The sequence below is a fragment of the Carassius gibelio genome, chromosome A22 (genome assembly GCF_023724105.1).
Source record: "Carassius gibelio isolate Cgi1373 ecotype wild population from Czech Republic chromosome A22, carGib1.2-hapl.c, whole genome shotgun sequence".
Classification (NCBI taxonomy): domain Eukaryota; kingdom Metazoa; phylum Chordata; class Actinopteri; order Cypriniformes; family Cyprinidae; genus Carassius; species Carassius gibelio.
Genome location: NC_068392.1, coordinates 7,475,792 through 7,499,910, shown reverse-complemented (window position 1 = coordinate 7,499,910; position 24,119 = coordinate 7,475,792). Strand labels below are relative to the sequence as shown.

Sequence of the window (24,119 nt, the reverse complement as noted above, 5' to 3'; positions counted from 1 at the left end):
ATGCTCGGACACTCTTCAAGACTTTCTCTTCTCTTCTTAATCCGCCTCCACCACCTCCTCCATTGACTCTTACAGCGGACAACTTTGCAGTTTTGTCCACTTGATCCGATCCCCACTCACCTCCTTCAAGCGATCTCTTCTTCAGTCATACCTTCGCTTATCAACTCCTCTCTTCACTTTGGAACATTTCCCTCAGCATTCAAACAGGCTCGGGTTAGCCCACTACTCAAGAAACCATCTCTAAATCCAGCGCTTCTTGAAAACTACAGACCGGTATCCCTTCTTCCATTCATTGCAAAGACACTTGAGCGAGCTGTGTTCAACCAGCTTTCTATGTTCCTTGTACAGAAAAACCTCCGGGACAGCAACCAATCTGGCTTCAAAAGTGGCCACTCAACTGAGACTGCTCTGCTCTCGGTTACTGAAGCCCTGCGACCAGCAAGAGCAGTTTCAAAACCCTCAGTACTCATCTTACTGGAACTGTCTGCTGCTTTTGACACCGTTAATCACCAGATTTTCTTCACCCTCAGAAAGATGGGCATCTCTAGAACCGCACTACTGTGGGTTAAGTCCTACCTCTCTGACAGATCCTTCAGTGTGTCTTGGAGGGGTGATGTTTCTAAGTCACAAAACCTTGCTAGTGGGGTTCCTCAAGGCTCAGTACTTGGACCACTTCTCTTCTCTATCTACATGACATCAGTAGGATCTGTCATTCAGAAGCATGGCTTTTCTTATCACTGCTAAGCTGATGACACCCAACTCTACTTCTCATTCCAACCAGATGACCCAACGCTCGCATTTCAGCCTGTCTGAGTGACATTTCTTGCTGGATGAATGACCATCACCTTCAGCTTAACCTTACGAAGACAAAACTCCTGGTGATTCCAGCTGACCAGGTCCTGCAGATTTGCCTTATACAACATTAGGAAGATTAGACCCTTCCTGTCAGAGCAAGCCATCCAACTTCTTGTCCAAGCTTTTGTTCTCTCCAGACTGGACTATTGTAATGCTCTCCTGGCGGGCCTTCCTGCATGTACTGTCAAGCCTCTGCAATTGATCCAGAATGCAGCAGCGAGGGTTGTCTTCAATGAGCCAAAAAAAGCTCACGTTACTCCTCTCCTCATCAGGTTACACTGGCTACCAGTAGCCGTTCACATCAAATTCAAGTTACTGATGCTTTGCTACAAGATTACCACTGGCACGGCACCAACATACCTAAACTCACTGGTTAAATCTTATGTGCCCTCCAGAAGTCTGCACTCTGCAAGTGAACGATGCCTTGTGGTGCCATCACAAAGAGGTTTAAAGTCACTCTCACAGATCTTTTCCTGGAATGTGCCCAGCTGGTGGAATGACCTCCCAATCTCAATTCGTACAGCTGAGTCTTTACTCATTTTCAAGAAACATCTAAAGACTCATCTTTTTTGCCAGCACTTAACCAACTAATACTAGCACTTACTTTCTTTTCTTGTTTTTTCATTTATTTAAAAAAAAAACACACCTGTCTATGTGTTCTGTACTAGACTAACTGAGACTTGTCATGGCACTTGTATACTGTTGTTGTTCTCTTGTTGACCTGACTGCTTCTATTGTTCTCATTTCCTCACATCCGATGGGAGCACAAGCATCGAATGGGTAAGTCTCACCTGCCGTAGAAGGAAAGGTACAGTTCTGTGGCCGGGAGGCTCTCACCGGCATCCGATGGGAGCACACGCATCGAATGGGTAAGTCTCGCTAGCCGTAGAAAGGAAAAGGTAAGTTTATATAGCCTGGAGTCTCTCGTCGACATCCAATGGGAGCACACTGCATCGAACGGGTATGCCTTGTAGGCTGTAGAATAGAAAGTAAAGATGTCTGGCCAGGAGGCTCTCGCTGACATCTGGTGGCAACTCAATACTCATGGCACCAGATGGGTAAGTCTCGCCGACCATAAAAGGAGGAAAGTTGGGGTTGGCTAATTGGGAGGCTCTCGCCGATGTTTGATGGGAGCCCACGGCATCAAACGAGTAAGCCTTCTGGCCATGAAATTTGGAAGTTAGAGTTTCTACTCGGAAGGCTCTCTGCAGGCATCTGGTGGGAGCTGAATACTCGCCACACCAGATGGATAAGTTTCGCCGACAGTAAAAGGGGAAATGGATGCTATTTAGTTGGGAGGCTCTCGCCAGTTTTTTGGATTTGTCTATGAATAGTGGTTCGTCTGGGTATTTTACCTGTATGTTACCTAGGTATTCTAAGACGGATTGGTAAGGTTGGATTGGAGATGAGAGATTGAAAATGTAGATAAAATTACCTTACTTTGTTTGGTCTGTCCTGCTTTGTTTGATAAGGAAGGAAATTGTTTCGTTGTCGAGTATGGTAAGGTCTGATAGGTCAAGTTGATTTTTTGATTGGATTTAGCACTGGGTGAAACTGCCTGGAGAATGGTGTCGTGCGATGCATCGAAAAGTGGTTTTAGAGGGTGGGTTACGGGAATATAAATTCTGAATAGAGAGGAACTTGTATGGGGAATTTGTCCGCCACTGGAGCCAGCGTCCCGAATTTCTGAAACAGAAAGCGAGACGGGCAGGCAGTGATTGGGTTTTCTGAAGCTGGAACGTGCTTCCTTTATTATAAATTGGTTGCATAATGCAATCCATATTAAATGTCTAAGGAGAGACATTACGGCAGGAGAGTGAGAACGGCCATTATTAATGCACTGAACAACTGCTTCATTGTTGCAGTGCACTAAGATGCTTTTAGATGCCCATTCATCCCCCCAACAGAAAGACTAACTACAAGGAGGTAGAGCTCAAAAAGAGCTCACTGGGGAGAGTCCTGCTGCTGTGTGTGTGTGTGGGGAGGGGGGGGTTTGGGCATGTAGATGCAAACCAGCATCCTAGGTAAAAACCTCCGCAACCGATTGAGGGAGCTGCATCTGTAAATAGTTGTATGTCAATGGGAGACGAAATGAGATTGTTGTAGAAAAGGGAAAGCCCATTCCATCGTTTATACATTAATATCATTATCCATAATTTAAGTTTGTCGCAGCATGCGAGGGATAAGCGAACTAGGTCCTTGAGTGAGTGGACTGAAGATGCGAGTATTAGGAGATGCAAGATAAAGGCTCGTCCTTGGGGAATTATGTGTATTGCAAAATTTAAATGCCAGAGCAGAGAAAGGAATTTGTGTTTAGAACAGCTTGGGCTGCCAAGCAGGGTAGAGGAGACGAGGATAGTTCTATCTATCTTCTCCGCATCTAAGTTCAAGTATATTTTTAAATATCCTTCTTGTAGCAAGTATACACATGAGTGTTCTAGTACTTGTTAGAATACTGTTTCAATACTTCTAGGGACTAAATTGGCACACTTTCTAGTAAATAAAAGTAAACTTCTAACTATACTATTACTATAACAGTAGCTGTATGCAAAAATAGTTTACCTCTATGTCTGTAATTTGAACTGCAATTATACTAAAAGTGAATTTATAGGTATACTGATAGTTTAATAATTAAATATTTTGTACATTTTGAAGTATAGCCTCAGTAAACTACTAGTTTAGCAGTTTTGTACTGCAAGTAATCTCATGAGTTTTCTTTAAGTGAACTTTACATCATATTTTAGTGTAGTACTGGTATAGTACTATGTCCCTATTTAGGTTTGAATTTGTCTGTGTTTTGTTTGTATTAATATCTGAACATCCAAAGAAAGAACAGGTATCTGCTTGTAAACAATATATATATATATATATATATATATATATATATATATATATATATATATATATATATATATATATATATATAGCTTCATGCATTAGTTTTTCAACACTTTAATGTGTTTCATTAAAAACAATAAAGAAATAAAATTTTGAACCAAAAGCTTCAGAATGATAATCAAAACGTAGATGGAGTCAATCAACACCCCAAAGCTTGACTGTCATTATTACCTTTTCCTCTGTCGACATTTTATTCCATAAAGTTACAGTTTTGATGCTGTTTCATGTCAGATTATCATGTTACATCTATCTGTTGTTCCCCTTTTCTTCTTCACTTGTTTTTGTTTTGGAAATTCTGTACAGAAGATGTGTACTAGTACATGAAGCCCATTTCTGAGTAGTACATAAAAAGTAACTAAAAGCATACTTTCCTATTTTTTGTTTTTGTTTTTTTGTTTAAAATAAGTAATAGCACACTTGAATAAACTTCTTTTTTGTAAGGGTAGTCATGTAAAGGTGCTGGTCATATAATTAGAAAATTAGAATAGTTTATTTATTTCACTAATTCCATCCAAAAAGTGAAACTTGTAGTCAAAAGTCATGAGTCAATAGGCATTTATTTGGCATTTGCATATTTAAAACTGGGGAAAACTGGGCATTGAAATGCTTGTGACGAGGCTCAGACATACAGTGACAATAACAAGACATAAAAGACATAGATGTACGTGGAGATTTTTGAGTAAATTCAGTGCCCATAGACAGAAAGACAATGACACGGAATTCAAGAAAACAAGTGAACAATTCAGGGGCATAATTTATGCATGCCGCAATGCATGCTGGGAGTCATGGATGAGTTTTATCCTGTGCTGGTACGTTAAGTCAAGGAAAAACAGTAATATACTGTAAAATGTAAATGTCAGATTTACAAAATTAAAAAAAAAAGTTAATTCAACTGAAATATCTGTGAACATCCATAGAAAAAAAAATTTATGCAAAGTCATACACTGATAATGAGAGTAAATACTGAACTTCAATGTATTAATGTGTGTTTGCACAAGTCATATTGACTGAACATAATTCAGTCAATTATGAGACACAAATTCTGATCTTCTGCTGCTTTATATAAAGACAGTAAATGTGGAGTAGCTGATACAGTGGTGATCTCTGTGTTAAGTACTTCAGCACATACATGTGTGCTATAGACGGTTTCAATGGCATCAACATAAACAAACGTTACTGCGCGTGCACACTTTTGTGGACTTAACTTAACTTCCGGTAGACTCAATAGAATCAATAACAACAGCCAAGTCCCTCTAGAGTAGATATTTTTTGATGACAAACAAAATATGTTTGCTGCGTGGATCAGGCGGACTTAATGAAAATGCAAATTCATTCTTTGCCAGCAGGAGATGTTTTAAAGCATAGACATAAAGCGCGAGATATAGAGGTTTCCCCAGTAACAGCTGTAAACAAAGCAGATCTGGTATGCTCACACGCTGCTTTATCAGGCATATAACATGCAAGCCTCCGTCAGAAATACAGCGATATAAAAACACCCGTGCCTCGTTTTGATATTTAAACATATAAATGTAAGGAATTATTATTATTAAACGTGCAGTACGTACTGTTACGTTACTCATGTTTATTTAACTAAGCCTTTTTGAAAATCGATCAGTTTTGAAATTGTGGCGAGTCTCCAAAAATAAATAAATGTATGGGAAACACATCCCGCAGCACAACCACCTGAGCCCAACTTAAGTCTACTCATCACCTTGACTTTAACTGCGTTTGTAGAAGGCACCGCAGCCAGACCGATATACAAAACACAGACTGGAAGTTAACTTAGGTCCAGGCGCGTTTGCCCGATGAAACTGTCTATAGCTGACAATGAGCTGCAGTGATTTGAGTAAAAGCCATGCTTTTAGTTACTTTACTACTACACATTAAGTGTTTGCATTTTTATATTAAGAAATATTCCTTCTCAGTGGACTCAAATGAAATAAGTTCATAGTACCAACTCCGTAAGAATGTTAGCAGTGGGAGTGGAGTTAATTTCCATGGTAGAATTTACGGTAAAATACTGTAAAAAAAATAACAGTGGTAAATTAATGGTTGAAAGCTGTATATTAACAGTACTTTACTGGCACCCCTGCTCTGACAACAGATCAGTAAACTGGGCTTCTCCTTTATTCACATGAAAAGGCTTTCTCACTCTCACTTTATCTCCAACCGCAATACTAAGAAATTTAGATCCTCTTTTACAATCGTTGTATTGTTTGCTTTTGTTCTGTCTTTGTGTCACATGAGCTCTAACCTGAGCAAATTGATCAGGGGTATCCTCAGGCAGAAGAACATTCAACTTTGTTCTCATAGGTAGACCTCTCAAAAGCAGAAAAGGGGGCTCACCTGTTGTAGCATGGGGTGTCGCTCGATAGCTCTTCAACATGGTCAGGACTGCTGATTTCCAGGGCTTATGCGGCACTTCAGCTGCCTGAAGACACTCTTTAGGCCCCCTGTTGAACCATTCGATGGCCCCATTAGCCTGAGGATGATAAACACTGGTCTTTATGTGCTTTATTCCCTGTGTTTTCACAAAATCAGCAAATTCAGATGAAGTGAAGTGTGGCCCATTGTCTGTCGTGATGGTGCAGGGGTTTTGTTGTCTTGACAGCGCACGCACGTGGATACCAGACACACTGGGAAGGAACTTTTACATGCACTCTTTCCAATTCGAAAAATGGAGAAAGAGTCTCTGAGGCACCGCCATCATCAATTAAAAAGGAGAAGGTGTGTCCTGTTTCAAACTTTTTTTTTTCATGCACCTACCTTTACTAACATGCGAGTTCACCATCCTTCCTCCTCGTTAACCTCTAGAGTTGTGAGTTTAGACTATTTTTTTAACTGTTCCTGTGGTGTTGAGCAACTAAAATTCATTTTAATCCTATAATTTTATATTATAATTTATTTAAAGTGAATAAATTGTAATTAAAAATAAATTAAATTAAATAGCTAAAGTAAATCGTAAGTGGAAGTGCATATGTCAATTCTGTCATGTGCAGATGTCACAAGGTGACGATCTTTAGGGGCGGAACCAAAATTCGCCACCAAGTAAGGGAAGAGAGGGATATTAGTTTAGAAAAACAGAACACCGGAACTTCCGGTAGCGCCGTAAGAGGGAAAATCAGGGAATTCGATGCACCTGTGCCTAGTTAGGGACAGCGGTTGGTGATTGGAGGATACGCTGGACAAGGCAGTACTTAAGGCCAAGTTATTTCACAGTCTGGGAGCTCTTTCTGGTGTGTGTGAAGCACTGTGTCGTGCCCGTCTTGGTGCGCTGCTGGTGGCTGTCTAACTCTCTCTCTCCCTCAGGCTGGAATTGTATGATTGTGAAGACATCGCGAACCTTAAAGGTTGAGAAGTGAACGGATTATTCGGCGAATTGAGACGACGTGAAAAAGGGGATTGGAAGCGGCATTGATGTGAGTACTAAGAGCAAGCCGAAAGTGCCCTGTATATTGACCTGGCGTTGTGTAGATCTCCCCAGGAGGAGGAGGGCGGCCCTACCCCTAATATAGCGTGGTGGGAGAGCCGAAGGAATACTTATTGAAGTAGTCACAACGACGACATCACTAGCTAGGCCGCATATTCCATCGCCAGATCCGAACCAAGCGAAGTGAAGGAAGACGGGTGTCCTTTTCGTACACTGAGTGTGGTGGGTGAGTCTTCGTGCTGTGAAAACCTATAATTTTGACGTGGTGCTGTATATTGCTGTGGGTTGCTGTGTATTGCCGTGTGTCCTGTCAGATAAACCCCCGCCTTCACGCACTCCGCCGCGGGAGGACAAGGAGACTGCTGGTTCTAGCCTAGTTCAGTACAGTATATGTTGTGAGCGTGCTTCAGATCTCCGGAGATAGCACAGTACGCTGTGTTCAGCCCAGAGGTGAGAGCCATTCAAAGCAAACTAACTGTGCTTTGTGTCCAATCTGATACCTGCGGAGAGAAAAGGAAAGAGAGAGTGAGTAACACAAGGAGAAACAGAGGAAACCTGTACTTACAGTACGCTGTGTTCAGCCCAGAGGTGAGAGCCATTCAAAGCAAACTAACTGTGCTATTGTGCCCAAGTTGATACCTGTGGAGAGAAAAGGAGAGAGAGTGAATAACACGAGGAGGAATAGAGCGAACCCTGTACTTGCAGTACGTTGTGTCCAGCCCAGAGGTGAGAGCCATTCAAAGCAAACTAACTGTGCTTTGTGTCCAATCTGATACCTGCGGAGAGAAAAGGAAAGAGAGAGTGAGTAACACAAGGAGAAACAGAGGAAACCTGTACTTACAGTACGCTGTGTTCAGCCCAGAGGTGAGAGTCATTCAAAGCAAACTAACTGTGCTATTGTGCCCAAGTTGATACCTGTGGAGAGAAAAGGAGAGAGAGTGAATAACACGAGGAGGAATAGAGCGAACCCTGTACTTACAGTACGTTGTGTCCAGCCCAGAGGTGAAAGCCATCCAAAGCAGAGTAACTGTGTTTTGTGTCCAAGTTGATACCTGTAGAGAGGAGGAGAGAGAGTGGATAACGCGAGGAGAAATAGAGCGAAACCTGTACTTACAGTACGCTGTGTCCAGCCCAGAGGTGAGAGCCATTCAAAGCAAACTAACTGTGCTATTGTGCCCAAGTTGATACCTGTGGAGAGAAAAGGAGAGAGAGTGGGTAACACGAGGAGAGACCGAGGAAACCTGTACTTACGCCGCTGCCTGTGGAGAAAGAGAAAGCGAGTGAGCACCCAAGGAACGAACTGTGTGAACCAGTACTTACTGTGAGCTGCAATCAGCGAAGAGGTGAGAGCAAAACCAAGCCGAATTAACTGTGCCTTTGCGTCCCAGCCGTTGCCTGTGGAGGAAGAGAAAGAGAGTGAGCACCCCGAGAACGAACTGTGTGAACCAGTACTTACCGTGAGTTGTATGCAGCGAAGAGGAGGAAGAAGGAGGGCGCTACGGATACCTAAGACTCTGGCCGGGCCCCGAGTCCCACGCCCCGGATCCCCGTGGCCCCCTTGCTCCCTGACCTCTTCCCGGCCATAGCCCATCTGGAGGGCCGAGTCAGAGTTTAGTTTTAATTGCCTTTCCCTATTCCCCAAGCTATTTTTAAATATTTAAATAAAGATTGTTTTATCACTTACTTGTTCTCGTGTTGTTTGGCCATTGGGTTGGCTTTGGGGACCTCCTCGAGGTGGAAGTTGAGAAGGGGTGTGGCTTAGTCAAAGCATAGCCGCCCCTGGGTGTGACAGATTTTGGCGTAGTCGGCAGGGTTTCCACCTCGAGTTGAGTAACCAAGGTCGTCCAATGACCGACGACGCGGGGCCTTCAGCCCAACCCCGTGCTATGCCCGTTTTTATGGGGAGCCCCTGGATCCAAAAGTATGGGGGGACAGAATCCGAGGTACGATTGTCTGAATGGAAGGCCCAACTAGAGTACCTGGCCGACCTACAGGGCCTTAGTGCAGCCCAGCGGCTTCAATTTGTGTTAAACTCCCTGGATGGAGAAGCGCGGCGAGAGGTGCATAACGCCCCCGAAGCCGTTAGAGCCAACGCCCAAACCGTGTTCCAGTTCCTCACTGAACAGTATGGTGACCACACCCCCGTAGCTGTCCTTCGCTCCCAGTTCTTCAATTGTAAGCAGGGCCCCCGTCAACCGATTAGAGCTTTCGCCCTGAGGTTGCGAGAGCAATTCGCCCGACTACAGACCCGTCAGGACCACGGGTTGGGAGATGGAGAGACTCTATTGCAGGACCAGTTTCTTCTGGGGCTGAAGGAGGGTCCGGTGAGACAGAGTCTACGTATCCAGTTTCGAAGGGACCCGGGTCTTACGTTCGAAGATCTGAAGAAAGAGGCACTGGCCCTGGAAGGTGATGAGACTGAGGTGAGTGGTCCCCCAGTGTGTGCGGCCGTCAGTGAAGTAGCACCAGCACAACCCGGAGGCCCTGACTGGAAGCAAGCACTGAAGGCTGAACTTTTGAAAGATGTCCGCGATCAGATGTCTGAACTGTCTAAAGCCCTCGTAGGAGAATTGCGCCAAGGACGGGCGCGGGAGGAACCATGGCCGGCGCCCCGAGACCGAGTGTACTCAGAGGGAGGCCGAGAGCCGTTCAGGCGCCCGAACCACTTTAATCGGCCCCGTTTTAAATGGGACGAGCAAGGGCGACCCATCTGCAACCGCTGTGGCAAACTAGGTCACTATAGCCGCCAGTGTGGGCCCCGCAGGGCGTCAGAAGGGGGTTTTTAGGTCGGCCGGCCACTGTGGGTCGTGTGGCCGGGACCCCTCGAGAAGACCCTGGAAGAGGATATGGCTCTAGGAGCCAGATGATTGGGCGTAGCCCCGTGGCGAAGGTGAGAGTGTGCGGCAAGGAGATTCAATGCCTGGTAGACACAGGCTCCCAAGTGACGTTATTTGCTGAGAGTTTATCTGAAGAAGTGTTTGGGAAACAAGGGGCACCAGGGGCGGAGGCCCCCTGGCTTATTCTGAAGGGCGCAAACGGCCTCGACATCCCATATATTGGCTACCGATTGACGGACCTAGAGGTTCACGGAGTGATGGTCCCCCAGAAAGGTGTGATTATCGTGCAAGACCATTGTCTGGGTGCACATCGAGCCCTGTTGGGCATGAATGTCCTCGCTGATTGCTGGGAAGAGCTATTTCGGGCTAGGCCCGTATCGAAGATACCACCTGCAGAGAGGCCCAAGTGGGAGTGTGTGGTAGCTGACTGTCGAAGGGTGCAAATGAGCCAAGTCCGCAGAGAACAGGAAGAGGTAGGAAGAGTGATGTGTCGTTTTGCTTTTTCTGTCCCCGCAAAAAGTGAGGCTGTTGTGTGGGCGCGAGTACCGCCCCGAAGAGCGGGCCCAGAAGAGTGGGTGCTGGTGGAGCCCCATGTGGATTGTCCACAAGTGGAAGTGGCACGAGGACTAGCGACGGTCCGGCGGGGGAGAGTCCCCGTGAGGATACGGAATGTACACCCATACGCGGTGCAATTACCTCGGCACCAACGATTAGCCCGTCTGACAACGGTTACACCCCACCAAGTAAGGGAAGAGAGGGATATTAGTTTTCGTCAGGTGTGCCCCACTGTCATCGAGGTGGCCCTGACACAAGTAGACACCCCATGGGGTGGTATGGAGAGGAGTGTGCCGAGCCACCTGGCGGGTGAGTCATTACAAGGGGAGGATTTAGAACAAGCACAGACACAGAAGTTACAGGCCCTCCTTCGGAGATGGCAGCATGTGTTCGCCACCCACGATGAAGACTACGGATGCACCCAGGTGGTACAACATCATATACCTACCGGGGATGCAGGGCCCAGCCGGGAGAGGTATCGCCCAATTCCGCCCACTTTGTATACCGAGGTACGTACACTCCTGCAAGGCATGCTGAAGCAAGGAGTTGTCAGGGAAAGCAGCAGCCCGTGGGCGGCCCCCATAGTGCTGGTGCAAAAGAAGACGGGGGCTTGGAGATTCTGCGTGGACTACCGTAAGCTGAACCTCGTGACTAAGAAAGACGCTTTCCCTTTGCCGCGGATCGAAGATTCGCTTGCCAGCCTCACGCAGTCGGCATGGTACTCTACCCTAGATTTGGCCAGTGGCTACTGGCAGGTGCAGGTGGCCGAAGCAGACCGGGAGAAGACTGCCTTTACAACCCCGTTTGGACTATTTGAATGGGACCGGATGCCTTTTGGGCTCTGTAACGCTCCGGCCACCTTCCAGCGGCTGATGCAGCGGTGCTTGGGAGGTCAGTTAATGGAGTCAGTATTAGTTTACCTGGATGATGTGATTGTCTACTCCCCAGATTTTGATTCACACCTGAGGCACCTCGAGGAAGTCTTTCGGGCCATGGAGAAGTACGGATTGAAACTACAGCCCGATAAGTGTCACTTACTACGGAGAGAAGTCAACTTTCTGGGCCACGTGGTCAGTGCGGCTGGAGTGTCCGTAGATCCTGGAAAGGTATCGGCCGTGAAAGACTGGAAGGCCCCGAGGACAGTGAGGCAAGTGCGATCCTTTTTAGGATTTGTGGGATACTATAGGCGTTTCATAAAGGACTTTTCAAAAATTGCTAAACCCCTTAATCAGTTGCTGGTTGGCACAGGTCGTAACCGGGGCCGGGGGTCGCCCAACGTAGACTGGGATGCAAATTGTGAGTCGGCGTTCCAGACATTGAAGCAGGAGCTGCTACAGGCCCCTATCTTGGCATACGCAGATTTCACAAAACCATTCCTTCTGTATACAGATGCCAGCAATCTCGGGCTGGGAGCGGTGTTGGCTCAACGGCAGGACGGAGTCGAGAGGGTCATCGCGTACGCCAGCCGGAGCCTCCACCCAGCCGAGAGGAACGATGCGAACTATAGTTCTTTCAAATTGGAGCTGCTGGCATTGAAGTGGGCCCTAAGTGAGAAATTTAAAGACTACCTCTGGGGTGCCAAGGTGACGATCATTACAGACAATAACCCATTAGTACACTTACAGACGGCGAAGCTGGGAGCCGTGGAGCAGCGGTGGGTGGCCCAACTGGCCAACTTTGACTATCAACTACAGTACCGACCAGGGCGTGAACACACGAACGCGGACGTCCTCTCAAGGCTGCCCGAAGCGGAAAGCCCCGGAGGGGCCAGCCCGGAGGAGGGCTATATGGTAGGAGCAGTAGAGGCACCAGGCAGCAGACAAGAGGCCGTGCCTGAGAACTGGGGATGGGATCCCCGTCGGTGGAGGGAGAGACAGGCCAGGGATCAAGATGTGCGGCTGGTAAGAGAATGGCTGGAACAGGGCCGACGGCTGACGCCAGCGGAGAGGTTAGCCCAGACGGATACTGGGAGGAGGCTGCTGGGGCAATGGGACAGGCTGGAGCTGAGAGATGGCGTTCTGTGCAGAAGGGTCAGTGACCCGAAGTTGGGCGAGGAAGTACGCCAGATCGTGGTACCCGCAGATGAGGTAACGGCGTTAGTTTCGGCGTACCACAACCAGTTGGGGCACCAGGGACAGGAGAGGACCGTGTCCCTGCTTAGGAGATTCTTCTTTTGGCCCGGGCTAGAGGCATCGGTGCACGCCCTAATTCAAGCTTGCCCGAGATGCATATTGTTTAAGTCCAGACGGGAGGTCCGAGTGCAAATGGTACCCATCCATGCGAAGGCCCCCCTTCATATCATGGCTATGGACTTCTTGACACTGGGCCGACCACGAGATCGCTACCAGAACATCTTGGTAATAACGGATTTGTCCACAAAGTACGCTTGGGCTATCCCCACCCTCGACCAGACTGCAACCACCACCGCTACAGTTTTATGGCGGGCCGTCTTCCAGACGTTCGGATGCCCGGAGTTTCTGCACTCCGATCAAGGAGCCAACTTTGAGTCCAGGGTAATTAGAGAACTATGCCAGTTGTACGGTTGCACGAAAACTCACACCACTTCGTATCATCCTCAGGGGAACGGCGGCTGCGAGAGATTCAATCAGACCCTATTGGGGCTGCTGGGGACCTTGGACCAACAACGGCAGGACGATTGGGTGAGTGCATTGCCAAACCTCCTACAGGCCTATAACAACAGTATACATAGTACTACGGGTTACGCCCCCACGTACCTGATGTTTGGCAGACACATACGAATGCCTACTGACTTGGTCCTAGGAGTGACAGCCGACCAAGAGGAAGCAAGTGTAACGGAGTGGGTGGGGCGCCATCACCAGCGCTTGCATTTCGCCTACGAGCAGGTGTCGAAAAGGATACAGACGGCAGGAGAGAAAAGTAAGCGGTTGTATGATCGGACTGCTAGAGAAGCCCCTCTACTGCCAGGAGAGAGGGTGTTGGTGAGAGATAATCGGCGGCAGGGGAAGGGGAAACTGAGTGACCGTTGGGAGGCCACCCCTTATGTAGTCTGCCGGCAGCAGAGGCCGGGACAGCCGGTCTATACCATCCGGCCAGAAGGGAAGTCAGGCCCCGACCGTGTGGTGCACCGGAACATGATTCGCCCATGCCCTAACTACCCTGAAGCCGTGGAAGAAGTCCCCACGGAACCTGTACCAGCGGCCCCCTGGATTGAAGGTTGGGCTGTGGTACCAGGGAGACCCGTGGTGGCACCACCCCCGATCGCCCCGAGAGAACCGGAAGCAGCCCCTGAACAAGCTGAGCCCGATTCACCAGTGAGACGATCCCAGCGAGAGAACCGAGGCCGACCCCCTGCCCGCTATGGTGAGTGGACAGCCCGAGGACGTTCTAGGGACTAGAACGGATTGGCGGGGGAGGATGTCACAAGGTGACGATCTTTAGGGGCGGAACCAAAATTCGGGAAGTTTGCCGTAAGAGGGAAAATCAGGGAATTCGATGCACCTGTGCCTAGTTAGGGACAGCGGTTGGTGATTGGAGGATACGCTGGACAAGGCAGTACTTAAGGCCAAGTTATTTCACAGTCTGGGAGCTCTTTCTGGTGTGTGTGAAGCACTGTGTCGTGCCCGTCTTGGTGCGCTGCTGGTGGCTGTCTAACTCTCTCTCTCCCTCAGGCTGGAATTGTATGATTGTGAAGACATCGCGAACCTTAAAGGTTGAGAAGTGAACGGATTATTCGGCGAATTGAGACGACGTGAAAAAGGGGATTGGAAGCGGCATTGATGTGAGTACTAAGAGCAAGCCGAAAGTGCCCTGTATATTGACCTGGCGTTGTGTAGATCTCCCCAGGAGGAGGAGGGCGGCCCTACCCCTAATATAGCGTGGTGGGAGAGCCGAAGGAATACTTATTGAAGTAGTCACAATGACGACATCACTAGCTAGGCCGCATATTCCATCGCCGGATCCGAACCAAGCGAAGTGAAGGAAGACGGGTGTCCTTTTCGTACACTGAGTGTGGTGGGTGAGTCTTCGTGCTGTGAAAACCTATAATTTTGACGTGGTGCTGTATATTGCTGTGGGTTGCTGTGTATTGCCGTGTGTCCTGTCAGATAAACCCCCGCCTTCACGCACTCCGCCGCGGGAGGACAAGGAGACTGCTGGTTCTAGCCTAGTTCAGTACAGTATATGTTGTGAGCGTGCTTCAGATCTCCGGAGATAGCACAGTACGCTGTGTTCAGCCCAGAGGTGAGAGCCATTCAAAGCAAACTAACTGTGCTTTGTGTCCAATCTGATACCTGCGGAGAGAAAAGGAAAGAGAGAGTGAGTAACACAAGGAGAAACAGAGGAAACCTGTACTTACAGTACGCTGTGTTCAGCCCAGAGGTGAGAGCCATTCAAAGCAAACTAACTGTGCTATTGTGCCCAAGTTGATACCTGTGGAGAGAAAAGGAGAGAGAGTGAATAACACGAGGAGGAATAGAGCGAACCCTGTACTTACAGTACGTTGTGTCCAGCCCAGAGGTGAGAGCCATTCAAAGCAAACTAACTGTGCTTTGTGTCCAATCTGATACCTGCGGAGAGAAAAGGAAAGAGAGAGTGAGTAACACAAGGAGAAACAGAGGAAACCTGTACTTACAGTACGCTGTGTTCAGCCCAGAGGTGAGAGTCATTCAAAGCAAACTAACTGTGCTAATGTGCCCAAGTTGATACCTGTGGAGAGAAAAGGAGAGAGAGTGAATAACACGAGGAGGAATAGAGCGAACCCTGTACTTACAGTACGTTGTGTCCAGCCCAGAGGTGAAAGCCATCCAAAGCAGAGTAACTGTGTTTTGTGTCCAAGTTGATACCTGTAGAGAGGAGGAGAGAGAGTGGATAACGCGAGGAGAAATAGAGCGAAACCTGTACTTACAGTACGCTGTGTCCAGCCCAGAGGTGAGAGCCATTCAAAGCAAACTAACTGTGCTATTGTGCCCAAGTTGATACCTGTGGAGAGAAAAGGAGAGAGAGTGGGTAACACGAGGAGAGACTGCCTGTGGAGAAAGAGAAAGCGAGTGAGCACCCAAGGAACGAACTGTGTGAACCAGTACTTACTGTGAGCTGCAATCAGCGAAGAGGTGAGAGCAAAACCAAGCCGAATTAACTGTGCCTTTGCGTCCCAGCCGTTGCCTGTGGAGGAAGAGAAAGAGAGTGAGCACCCCGAGAACGAACTGTGTGAACCAGTACTTACCGTGAGTTGTATGCAGCGAAGAGGAGGAAGAAGGAGGGCGCTACGGATACCTAAGACTCTGGCCGGGCCCCGAGTCCCACGCCCCGGATCCCCGTGGCCCCCTTGCTCCCTGACCTCTTCCCGGCCATAGCCCATCTGGAGGGCCGAGTCAGAGTTTAGTTTTAATTGCCTTTCCCTATTCCCCAAGCTATTTTTAAATATTTAAATAAAGATTGTTTTATCACTTACTTGTTCTCGTGTTGTTTGGCCATTGGGTTGGCTTTGGGGACCTCCTCGAGGTGGAAGTTGAGAAGGGGTGTGGCTTAGTCAAAGCATAGCCGCCCCTGGGTGTGACACATACATCAGCAGTTACATGTTTAGGGGAATAGGGCATTATTAATATACCATGTAAGGTGGTATGTGTTAGAAATGGGTAAACCACTATCAGTAAGTTTGCCCATGGTGTGGGGGCACCGCCGAGCAAGGCAGTTTCCCACATTGTCCCTCAGAAACATACCCCTTGTCCCCCCTTGGGCTATTTAACAGGTGGTCACCCTACTGGGTAGTTGGAGGATGAAAGAAGAGCAGTTGAGCACAGATCGATAGATAGAGTTCATTGGCGCACAGGACTCCTCTTGGGACAATCACCACCTACATTTTGGAGCATAGTACGTACCTGCCATGAAACAAGGAATGAGTGCTGAATGCCGACTGACTTGACCACCATGGATCCGGTGTGATGAGAATTTTTTTTTAAATATGAAAGACAAGAAAAGGAAAGTGCTAGTATTAGTTGGTTAAGTGCTGGTGAAAAAGATGAGTGTTTAGATGTTTCTTGAAAATGAGTGAAGACACAGCTGTATGAATTGAGATTGGGAGGTCATTCCACCAGCTGGGCAATAAAGGAAATTTCCAGGGTTATTCATCCAAAATACGGGAAAATTTCAACATTCATCTTTCTGTTGCTATCCCTCTTCTTACAGCAAAAATTTGTTACTTCAAAACTGCTGCATTAACTAAGCGACATGTGAAGCTAGGTCTTACGTGACTTTGCTTACAAACACTCACAACAACCATTCTAATCTTAAAAAGCTCAACATCACGCTAAGGTTGCTTTCAAGTAAGCAAAACTAGGAGGGTTGACAGCTAATAACCACACTTTTGAAACACATAGTTAAAAGTACGTGTGAATGGTTGTTGATCTGCTGCTCCTGAACCCATCCATTTGTGAACTGTACATGAGACTCCAATGACTTGTATCCTCGGTACTGTTCTGAAGTGGAGGCGCTCATAAAACAAATAAGGTAACTGAAAATATCTGTAATGCAAAAGTGCGGCAGCAAGTTGTCATCGGTGATCCGCTCTTTGTTGGGAATTTCATATGGATCCAAACTGTTAATAGTGCCGATATTGTCCATATACGAGTCTCTGGCATCCATATTTAGCATATCTTTTTAAATCCCACAAACTTTTCACTTTTTTAACATCTTTTTTCTTTCTCCCAACTCTGCTTCTTCTCATTCGACTTGCTGTATGTTACATTCGCGAGGCCATTAACATGGCCGCCACATCCCAGAATGCAATGCGGCACCCAAGCCCTATAATGGCCACAAATCTGTGTTTTTAGAGTGGTAAAAGCTTTTTGATGTAGTCGCACTGTTGTATTGAGTCATTGTTTATCATAAAATACTGAGCATGTATAAAAGCATATACCCCACTGGATTAGTATTTAAATAGTACGATAATGTTGAACTTTATTCCCGAAAATATGGCGCTGTATTAAGCATTATGTAAAAACTGTTCTGTTGCTTGTGAAAACGTTTCTAAAAAATATTAAAAATATTTTTAAAATATTGCATTTAATTCACCATCTGTGATAAAGTATGCAAACACCAAGTGAGTGTCACTAACGGGACTTGAAACGGCTGCTCTCGTTGATCGCTGTCTGTAGCACTGCTTCAAGTCGAACGCACCCATTGCGATTGAACCAAATCATTTAAATGGTTGATTCATTCAGGAACTAAATACTAACATGTTGCTCAAAGACGCAAAACAGTGGCTGTTTTTGGAATGAATTTTGTTTTTAGAAATGGAGCAAAAACAGAGAATATATTGTCTAAAACTTATTGTTTATTGAACTGTTGCATAATATCAATATCACATTTGTAATTATGCTGCCTTTGGAGAAAAAACTTTGGAGTTTTGCTTTTGGAAGTTGTCAGCCTTATCAAGAAATATGTTATCCCAGTTGATCCTGACGTACTGGTCATGATCGCTCCTGTGGTGCTCATGGTAGAAACCCAGGGCATGAAGGAGCTCATGCTGAACAAGGCCGTGATACACACAATCATTCCTTCTGAGGGAGACCACCTCTTTTCCACCAGTTCTACCATAAGAAGAGAAGCACCTGAGAGCAGAGAGGAAATAATGGGGATAAATATTAACAATGTTTTGGACTTATGTCAGTTTATTGTTTTTGGTTTTCTATGATTATTCTCACCCATCTTTGTTCTCAATACTGATGTAGTCGGTCTGAGTTGATCTGGTCACAAAGCGGATGCAGTAGAGAGCATTTCAGGTTTTGGAAACACCAGATCTCCAGAATTCTCCAGATTTCCATTGCTGACTTTACAGAAGGTGTCTGACCATTGTTGGACTCCAAATTCCTTGTAGTAATTCCTTAGTGCCCTGCCTAGTGATGTCCATTCTTTCCGGCTCTGACACAAACACTCCTTAAAACCCTTCCTCCTGCAAAAAGAGTTATGTTTATAAAGACTCTTTTGAGGAATGTTGATGATATAAACGGTACACTAGACCGGATCTTACCCTGAGAGGAGACGCCTGTGAGACGCCAAACAGCAGCAGCAGAATGGAGAGGGAGGCTCTTGTGTCCATGATGTCTCAGTGTGTAGAGATGTTCAGGATGCGCCTGTGCCGAGCTTTAGTGTCCTTGTGCTTTCAGACCTGGACTTTATATTCACTTGAGCAGGTGGGTCTACTTGGGGATTGTGGGTAGGGTCTTAGTGTCCAGAGACTAATGTGTGTAACTAATGGGAGGAAACTATGACCTCACCTGTTATTCCAAATCTTTGCAGAAACAAATACTATACCAATGTTCAAGAAGTTAACTTATTGATAAGACTAAATTGGAAATGCAGTAATGTTTGTTTTAGTGCATGCAGCATACGAGGGAGGCCCCAGAACTATAAGCACTGTAAAACAAAACTGCTTCCATTTCAGTGGAACTGTATATTTTATTCTCTAGTCCAGTTTTTTTTTTTTTTGTCAGTTGCTGGGATAATAATAAGTTATAATAAGTTGTTTTTATATAGCGCCTTTCCAGTTCTCAATCATGCTTCATAATATGCTTTATAATAAATGGACTAAATGTTTCTTTGGTCCTAACCGCATTGATGATTTGGTCCCTGCACCTAAAATCCATGTTCATTTTGATTCATCAGTTTAGAACCATTTCTGATTCTGTATGTTTTTGGACTAACAGGCGAGGTCAGAGGTACACACATTAGTCTCTAGACACTAAGACCCTACCCATAATCCCTCAGTAAACCATGCGAAAGAACCAATAGAGTTTGTGAGGAGGTTCTTTTACCTCTTACTGCTTATATAAGTCCACTAACTTTGAAAAAGTGACTTGACATACAGCCAAGTATGGTGACCCATACTCAGAATTTGTTCTCAGCTTTTAACCCATCCAAAGTGCACACACACAGCAGTGAACACACATACACCGTGAACAAACACACACAGCAGTGGGCAGCCATTTATGCTGCAGCTTCCGGGGAGCAGTTGGGGGTTCAGTGCCTTGCTCAAGGGCACCTAAGTCATTATCAAAGAGTCAAACCCTCTAACCATTTTAACAAAACAAATGATTTCTCATGAACAGCAGTAACAAACTGACTATCACTGTTTTAATGAACAACTTCAAATATGGTCTGTTTTTCACAATCACCTTAATTCAGAAGACTTGAAATAATGCACACAAATCAACTTATGTTATATGCTTTTTGGATATAGACAGTCAGAATCCCTTGATTATTGTGTTTCACGAATGAAAATGTCATAGCGTTTTGGAAAAACATGAGGATGAGAAGTTATTGTACTTCAAATTTGGGCCAGCAATTCATTTTATAAAACTAAAAACTATAAACATACTGGAAGTATCATTTCCAATTCTATCAAATTTTGGAATTTTCAAGAGTTCTCTTGCTACTGCTCTAGGGCACTTAGAAAATCAAAACTACAGCATGTCTGCCGTACTTCAGTGTTTAAACCAATAAGTACTGTAAACTTAAACTTATGGTCTGTTTCTGCAAGGATCTTGACTAAAAGGTGAGGTCAAAGTTTCCACCCTTTAGTTACACACATTAGTCTCTGGACCCTACCCATAATCCCACAGAAGACCAACCTGCTCAGGTGAATATAAAGTCCAGGTCTGACAGCAAAAATACACTAAAGCTCAGCACAGGAGCATCCTGAACATCTCTACACACTGAGACATCATGTACACAAGAGCCTCCCTCTCCATTCTGCTGCTGCTGTTTGGCGTCTCACAGGCGTCTCCTCTCAGGGTAAGATCCGATCTAGTATCTCACTTAAATGATCAATGTTCCTCAAATGAGTCGTTTTAAACATCACTGTTTTTTTCCACCAGGAGGAAAGTTTTGAAGGAGTGTTTGTGTCCGAGCCAGAAAGTGTTGACATCACTACAAGGATTTAGGACTCCAACAATGGTCAGGCACCTTGTAGATTTCTGTAAAGTCAGCAATGGATCCCATTTCTAAAGAGTGTTCTGAGGTTATAAATATATTGTGTTATATCATCATTGTGGTTCTCTTTAATACAGGATCTTCTGAAGTCTTGATTGAAGGAGATCTTGTGTTTCCAAAAAACAGAAATGCTCTTTTCTGCTTTAACAACAACTGTTTCTGGAAGAAAAACTTCAATAACATAGTTGAGGTCCCTTGCACAGTGAGCAATGAATTCTGTGAGTGAATCTCCTTCATGCATTGAACTTATCAATCCTTCATGTTAATCAAAATCAACATTTAAAGCTGGTGGCCCCTTTCATTTGCAGCTTCTTTTGATAAATCAGTGATTGCGAACGCCATGTCCACCTTTCACTCCAGAACCTGCATCCGCTTTGTGGCCAGATCAACTCAGACCGACTACATCAGTATTGAGAACAGAGATGGGTGAGAACAATCATAGAAAACCAAAAACATTAAACTGACCTTAGTCCAAAACATTGATTAAATTGAACCCCTTTATTTCCTCTGTACTCTCAGGTGCTTCTCTTCTCTTGGTAGAACTGGTGGCAAACAGGTGGTCTCCCTCAACAGACAAGGCTGTGTGTTTCACAGCATCGTTCAGCATGAGCTCCTTCATGCCCTGGGCTTCTACCATGAGCAAACCAGGAGCGATCGCGACCAGTACGTCAGGATCAACTGGGAGAACATCTCTCCTAATATGGCCTACAACTTCCAGAAACAAAACACCAACAACCAAAACACTCCATATGACTACGGCTCTGTCATGCACTATGGAAGAACAGCCTTCTCCATCCGTCGTGGCCTGGAAACTATCACTCCAATTCCTGATAGGACGGTGCAAATCGGACAGATGCAAGGAATGTCCAACATCGACATCCTGAGGATCAACAAGCTGTATGGATGCTGAAGATGGGGGATAATTAAATATGTAACATGTTTCTGTAGATGAATAGTGATGATGGTCTTTACTTTCTGGTGGTGTTCAAGTTCTGAAATGTGATTGTGTTGGGAAAAATAAAATTAAGCATCATACAAAACAACTTAAGTTTTTTTGCAGTTTTGTGTCTGATCATGATATAAACAAATTTAGATTTAGATTCTTGCAATACACTCCAAAAAAGGTTATGACAGAGAAAAAATAAAAGTGAAAAAAGTATAATAGAATATCCAAGTGAAAATGTTGTGAATCAGTTCACAGTAAACAGATGAATGGGTAAACAGTGAAGGTATCATGTTTGGGGTATTTTCGATCTTTCACCAACTACTATACATAATACTGTGAAAAGATTCAAAGATTCTTGAATCTAGAGAAGTCATTAGTACATCTGAATGTAATAGAAAATCAACCTCAAGAAGCAGAAATTTCAAATCATTAAATCATCACATTATTCAGTTTAGATCAACAAAATCTACACTAGACATAAGATTGATCATCTGCAGAACAGCTAGGAAAAGATTTGAATATAACAATGCGGTGAGGACCAAAGAAATATTTAACCCAACTAGATCCAGATCAGAGGGACACTGCAGTCACCCGGATCCAGTACGTATCCAGACATGATGGTGGATCAGCACCTAGAAAGGACCTCTACATCCCTGAAAGACAGCGAAGACCAGGACAACTAGAGCCCCAGATACTGATCCCCTGTAAAGACCTTGTCTCAGAGGACCACCAGGACAAGATCATAGGAAACAGATGATTCTTCTGCACAATTTGACTCTGCTGCAGCCTGGAATTGAACTACTGGTTTCGTCTGGTCAGAGGAGAACTGAAGGTTTTTTTCTTCATTCTGTCACCGATGGAGTTTCGGTTCCTTGCCGCCGTCGCCTCTGGCTTGCTTAGTTGGGGTCACTTCATCTACAGCGATATCGTTGACTTGATTGCAAATAAATGCACAGACACTATTTAACTGAACAGAGATGACATCATTGAATTCAATGATGAACTGCCTTTAACTGTCATTTTGCATTATTGACACACTGTTTTCCTAATGAATGTTGTTCAGTTGCTTTGACGCAATGTATTTTGTTTAAAGTACTATTATATAAATAAAGGTGACTTGACTTGACTTGACAAAAACTACAGCCTGTCTACTTTATTGTTGAAACCGAGCTGCAACCTGCCGCTCTCTCTCATGAAGCCAACACGGAAGAGATTAAAACATGTTTACAGCCGAGAAGCTTGGGTTCGGGGGAACCTGAGTGCCCTGCCGGAACGTTCGCAGCTGGCTAAACGATGGATGCGTGGGAGAATTGGCGGGTCATGTGTCAGATGGCTCTTTCCATAGAGGACATTGAAGATATCTACCTATTCACAACATTGATAACAGGTATTCTGCTGATTGGAATAGGCTTTGCCCTGGGTTATCAAAAAATTCAGAAAACGGGAACAGCTGTCCAAATTCTCACAAGGCTGTCCGTCATGACTGAAGCAGTGGGCAGAGCGATCAGCATTGAGACTGAGACTATTAACCGCTATATGGATAACATCACTGTTACGTCCAAGATGTATTGCATGCTGTGGATGTGTTCCCTGTTTTCTCCTCTCTAACAGGATTGGTCCCAGGCTTAATGAGGGACTGACCAGAGACGGGAACTGTACTATAAATCCCATGGATCTCGCTGCAGGGCGCTTTCCCTTTTTGCTCTCACCTTTGTTGTTGATAGCCATGAGCAATGTGCTGTGTGGCTCTATTTGTTTGGACATGCTGTCTCCTGTGTGTTAAGCTGTAGTGAAAATGCTGTTAGATCTTAAGTAGTTAACAGAGTGATGTTAACAACATATTTTTGGAGAGCTTTATGACTTGAACCCCAACAGTTCAGTGTTTGTTTGTGAACTACACGTGAGGCCGTAGGGGGTGAGTGCCTTCGGCCATTACCCTTTTCTCCTGTTTTTGGATAGGTAAGGAGTGAGATGGGATTTTTTTTTTCTACAAAATTGCTACAGCATCAGATTGATCCAAACATCAACCAAGAGAATAAAAGAGTATTTAAACAGCTAATCATTGGTGTGTCATAGGTTGCGATCCTGACCTAGACCGGGGCCGTAACATAAATTGGGGGCTCATCCAGTCGGTTGTTTGTCACAGATGGTCTAAATTGGGCGTTCGTCCGTTGCAGATAACAAATTATAGAGGCTCACTTGATGCTGGTAATAAATTGTGGAGGTTTATTTTTGGCATATTAGTGAAGGGCAAGATGATTTGGATATGTATTTATGGCTTGTTAATGAAGGTACCCTATGTTGCGGATTCGTTCAGTATGTATCAATGAGGGTATTTGGCAAATTAACCATGCGTTTGTTTGCCTGGTAATTTTTCTTGTGGTGCAGGATGAGTTTATGGTCAAATATTGAATTTGATTTAACGTAATTTATGTTAGCTCCTACTACAGAGGAATTTAATAAGTGTTTTAAGGCTGATTTGTTGCTGATTTCTTAAATTTTCCTGTTCCTAGGGAGGGGCCAAAACGGGTAGTTAAAGAGAACTTGTATAACAAGTTGGTAGAGGCTGGAATTTTCCTGGATGAATGCGTGGAAGGGTTGCCACGGAGTGTTGAAACGGAGGTAGGTG

The 24,119-nt window shown here is 45.3% G+C and overlaps 3 protein-coding genes across 5 annotated transcripts in view; 1 reads left to right on the top strand and 2 right to left on the bottom strand.

Annotated features, from left to right (window-relative positions):
• The window catches only part of LOC127942464 (hatching enzyme 1.2-like), a 61,032-nt gene extending 42,337 nt beyond the window's left edge, over positions 1–18,695 (bottom strand). Inside the window, exon 1 of the mRNA XM_052538175.1 lies at positions 18,584–18,695. Coding sequence (XP_052394135.1) covers positions 18,584–18,652 — 69 coding nt within the window. The 5' untranslated portion in view covers positions 18,653–18,695. The remainder of the gene's footprint in view (positions 1–18,583) is intronic.
• LOC127942463 (hatching enzyme 1.2-like) overlaps positions 1–21,587 on the top strand; it is a 57,299-nt gene extending 35,712 nt beyond the window's left edge. For all 3 annotated transcript variants that reach the window (XM_052538166.1, XM_052538165.1, XM_052538163.1), the window contains exons 3-5: positions 20,622–20,762; positions 20,853–20,970; positions 21,064–21,587. In XM_052538166.1, coding sequence (XP_052394126.1) covers positions 20,622–20,762; positions 20,853–20,970; positions 21,064–21,454 — 650 coding nt within the window. In that variant the 3' untranslated portion in view covers positions 21,455–21,587. The remainder of the gene's footprint in view (positions 1–20,621; positions 20,763–20,852; positions 20,971–21,063) is intronic.
• On the bottom strand, positions 7,703–8,774 carry LOC127942466 (uncharacterized). The gene is made up of 3 exons (XM_052538179.1): positions 8,504–8,774; positions 8,099–8,371; positions 7,703–7,822 (listed from the first exon to the last, which is right to left on the bottom strand). Exons 1-3 carry the CDS (start codon positions 8,772–8,774, stop codon positions 7,761–7,763), a joined length of 606 nt encoding a protein of 201 aa, XP_052394139.1. The 3' UTR covers positions 7,703–7,760.
• Positions 21,588–24,119: the final 2,532 nt, after the last annotated feature.

Bases quoted from the DNA above. Each gene is read 5' to 3' on its own strand.
- LOC127942466 (XM_052538179.1), bottom strand. From the start codon at position 8,774: ATGGGCTATGGCCGGGAAGAGGTCAGGGAGCAAGGGGGCCACGGGGAT. The intron at 8,372-8,503 runs GTAAGTACTGGT...TTCTCTCCACAG, and splicing joins TTCGCTGATTGCAGCTCACA to GTATCAACTTGGGCACAATA. The intron at 7,823-8,098 runs GTATCAACTTGG...TTCTCTCCACAG, and splicing joins CTCTCCTTTTCTCTCCACAG to GTATCAACTTGGGCACAATA.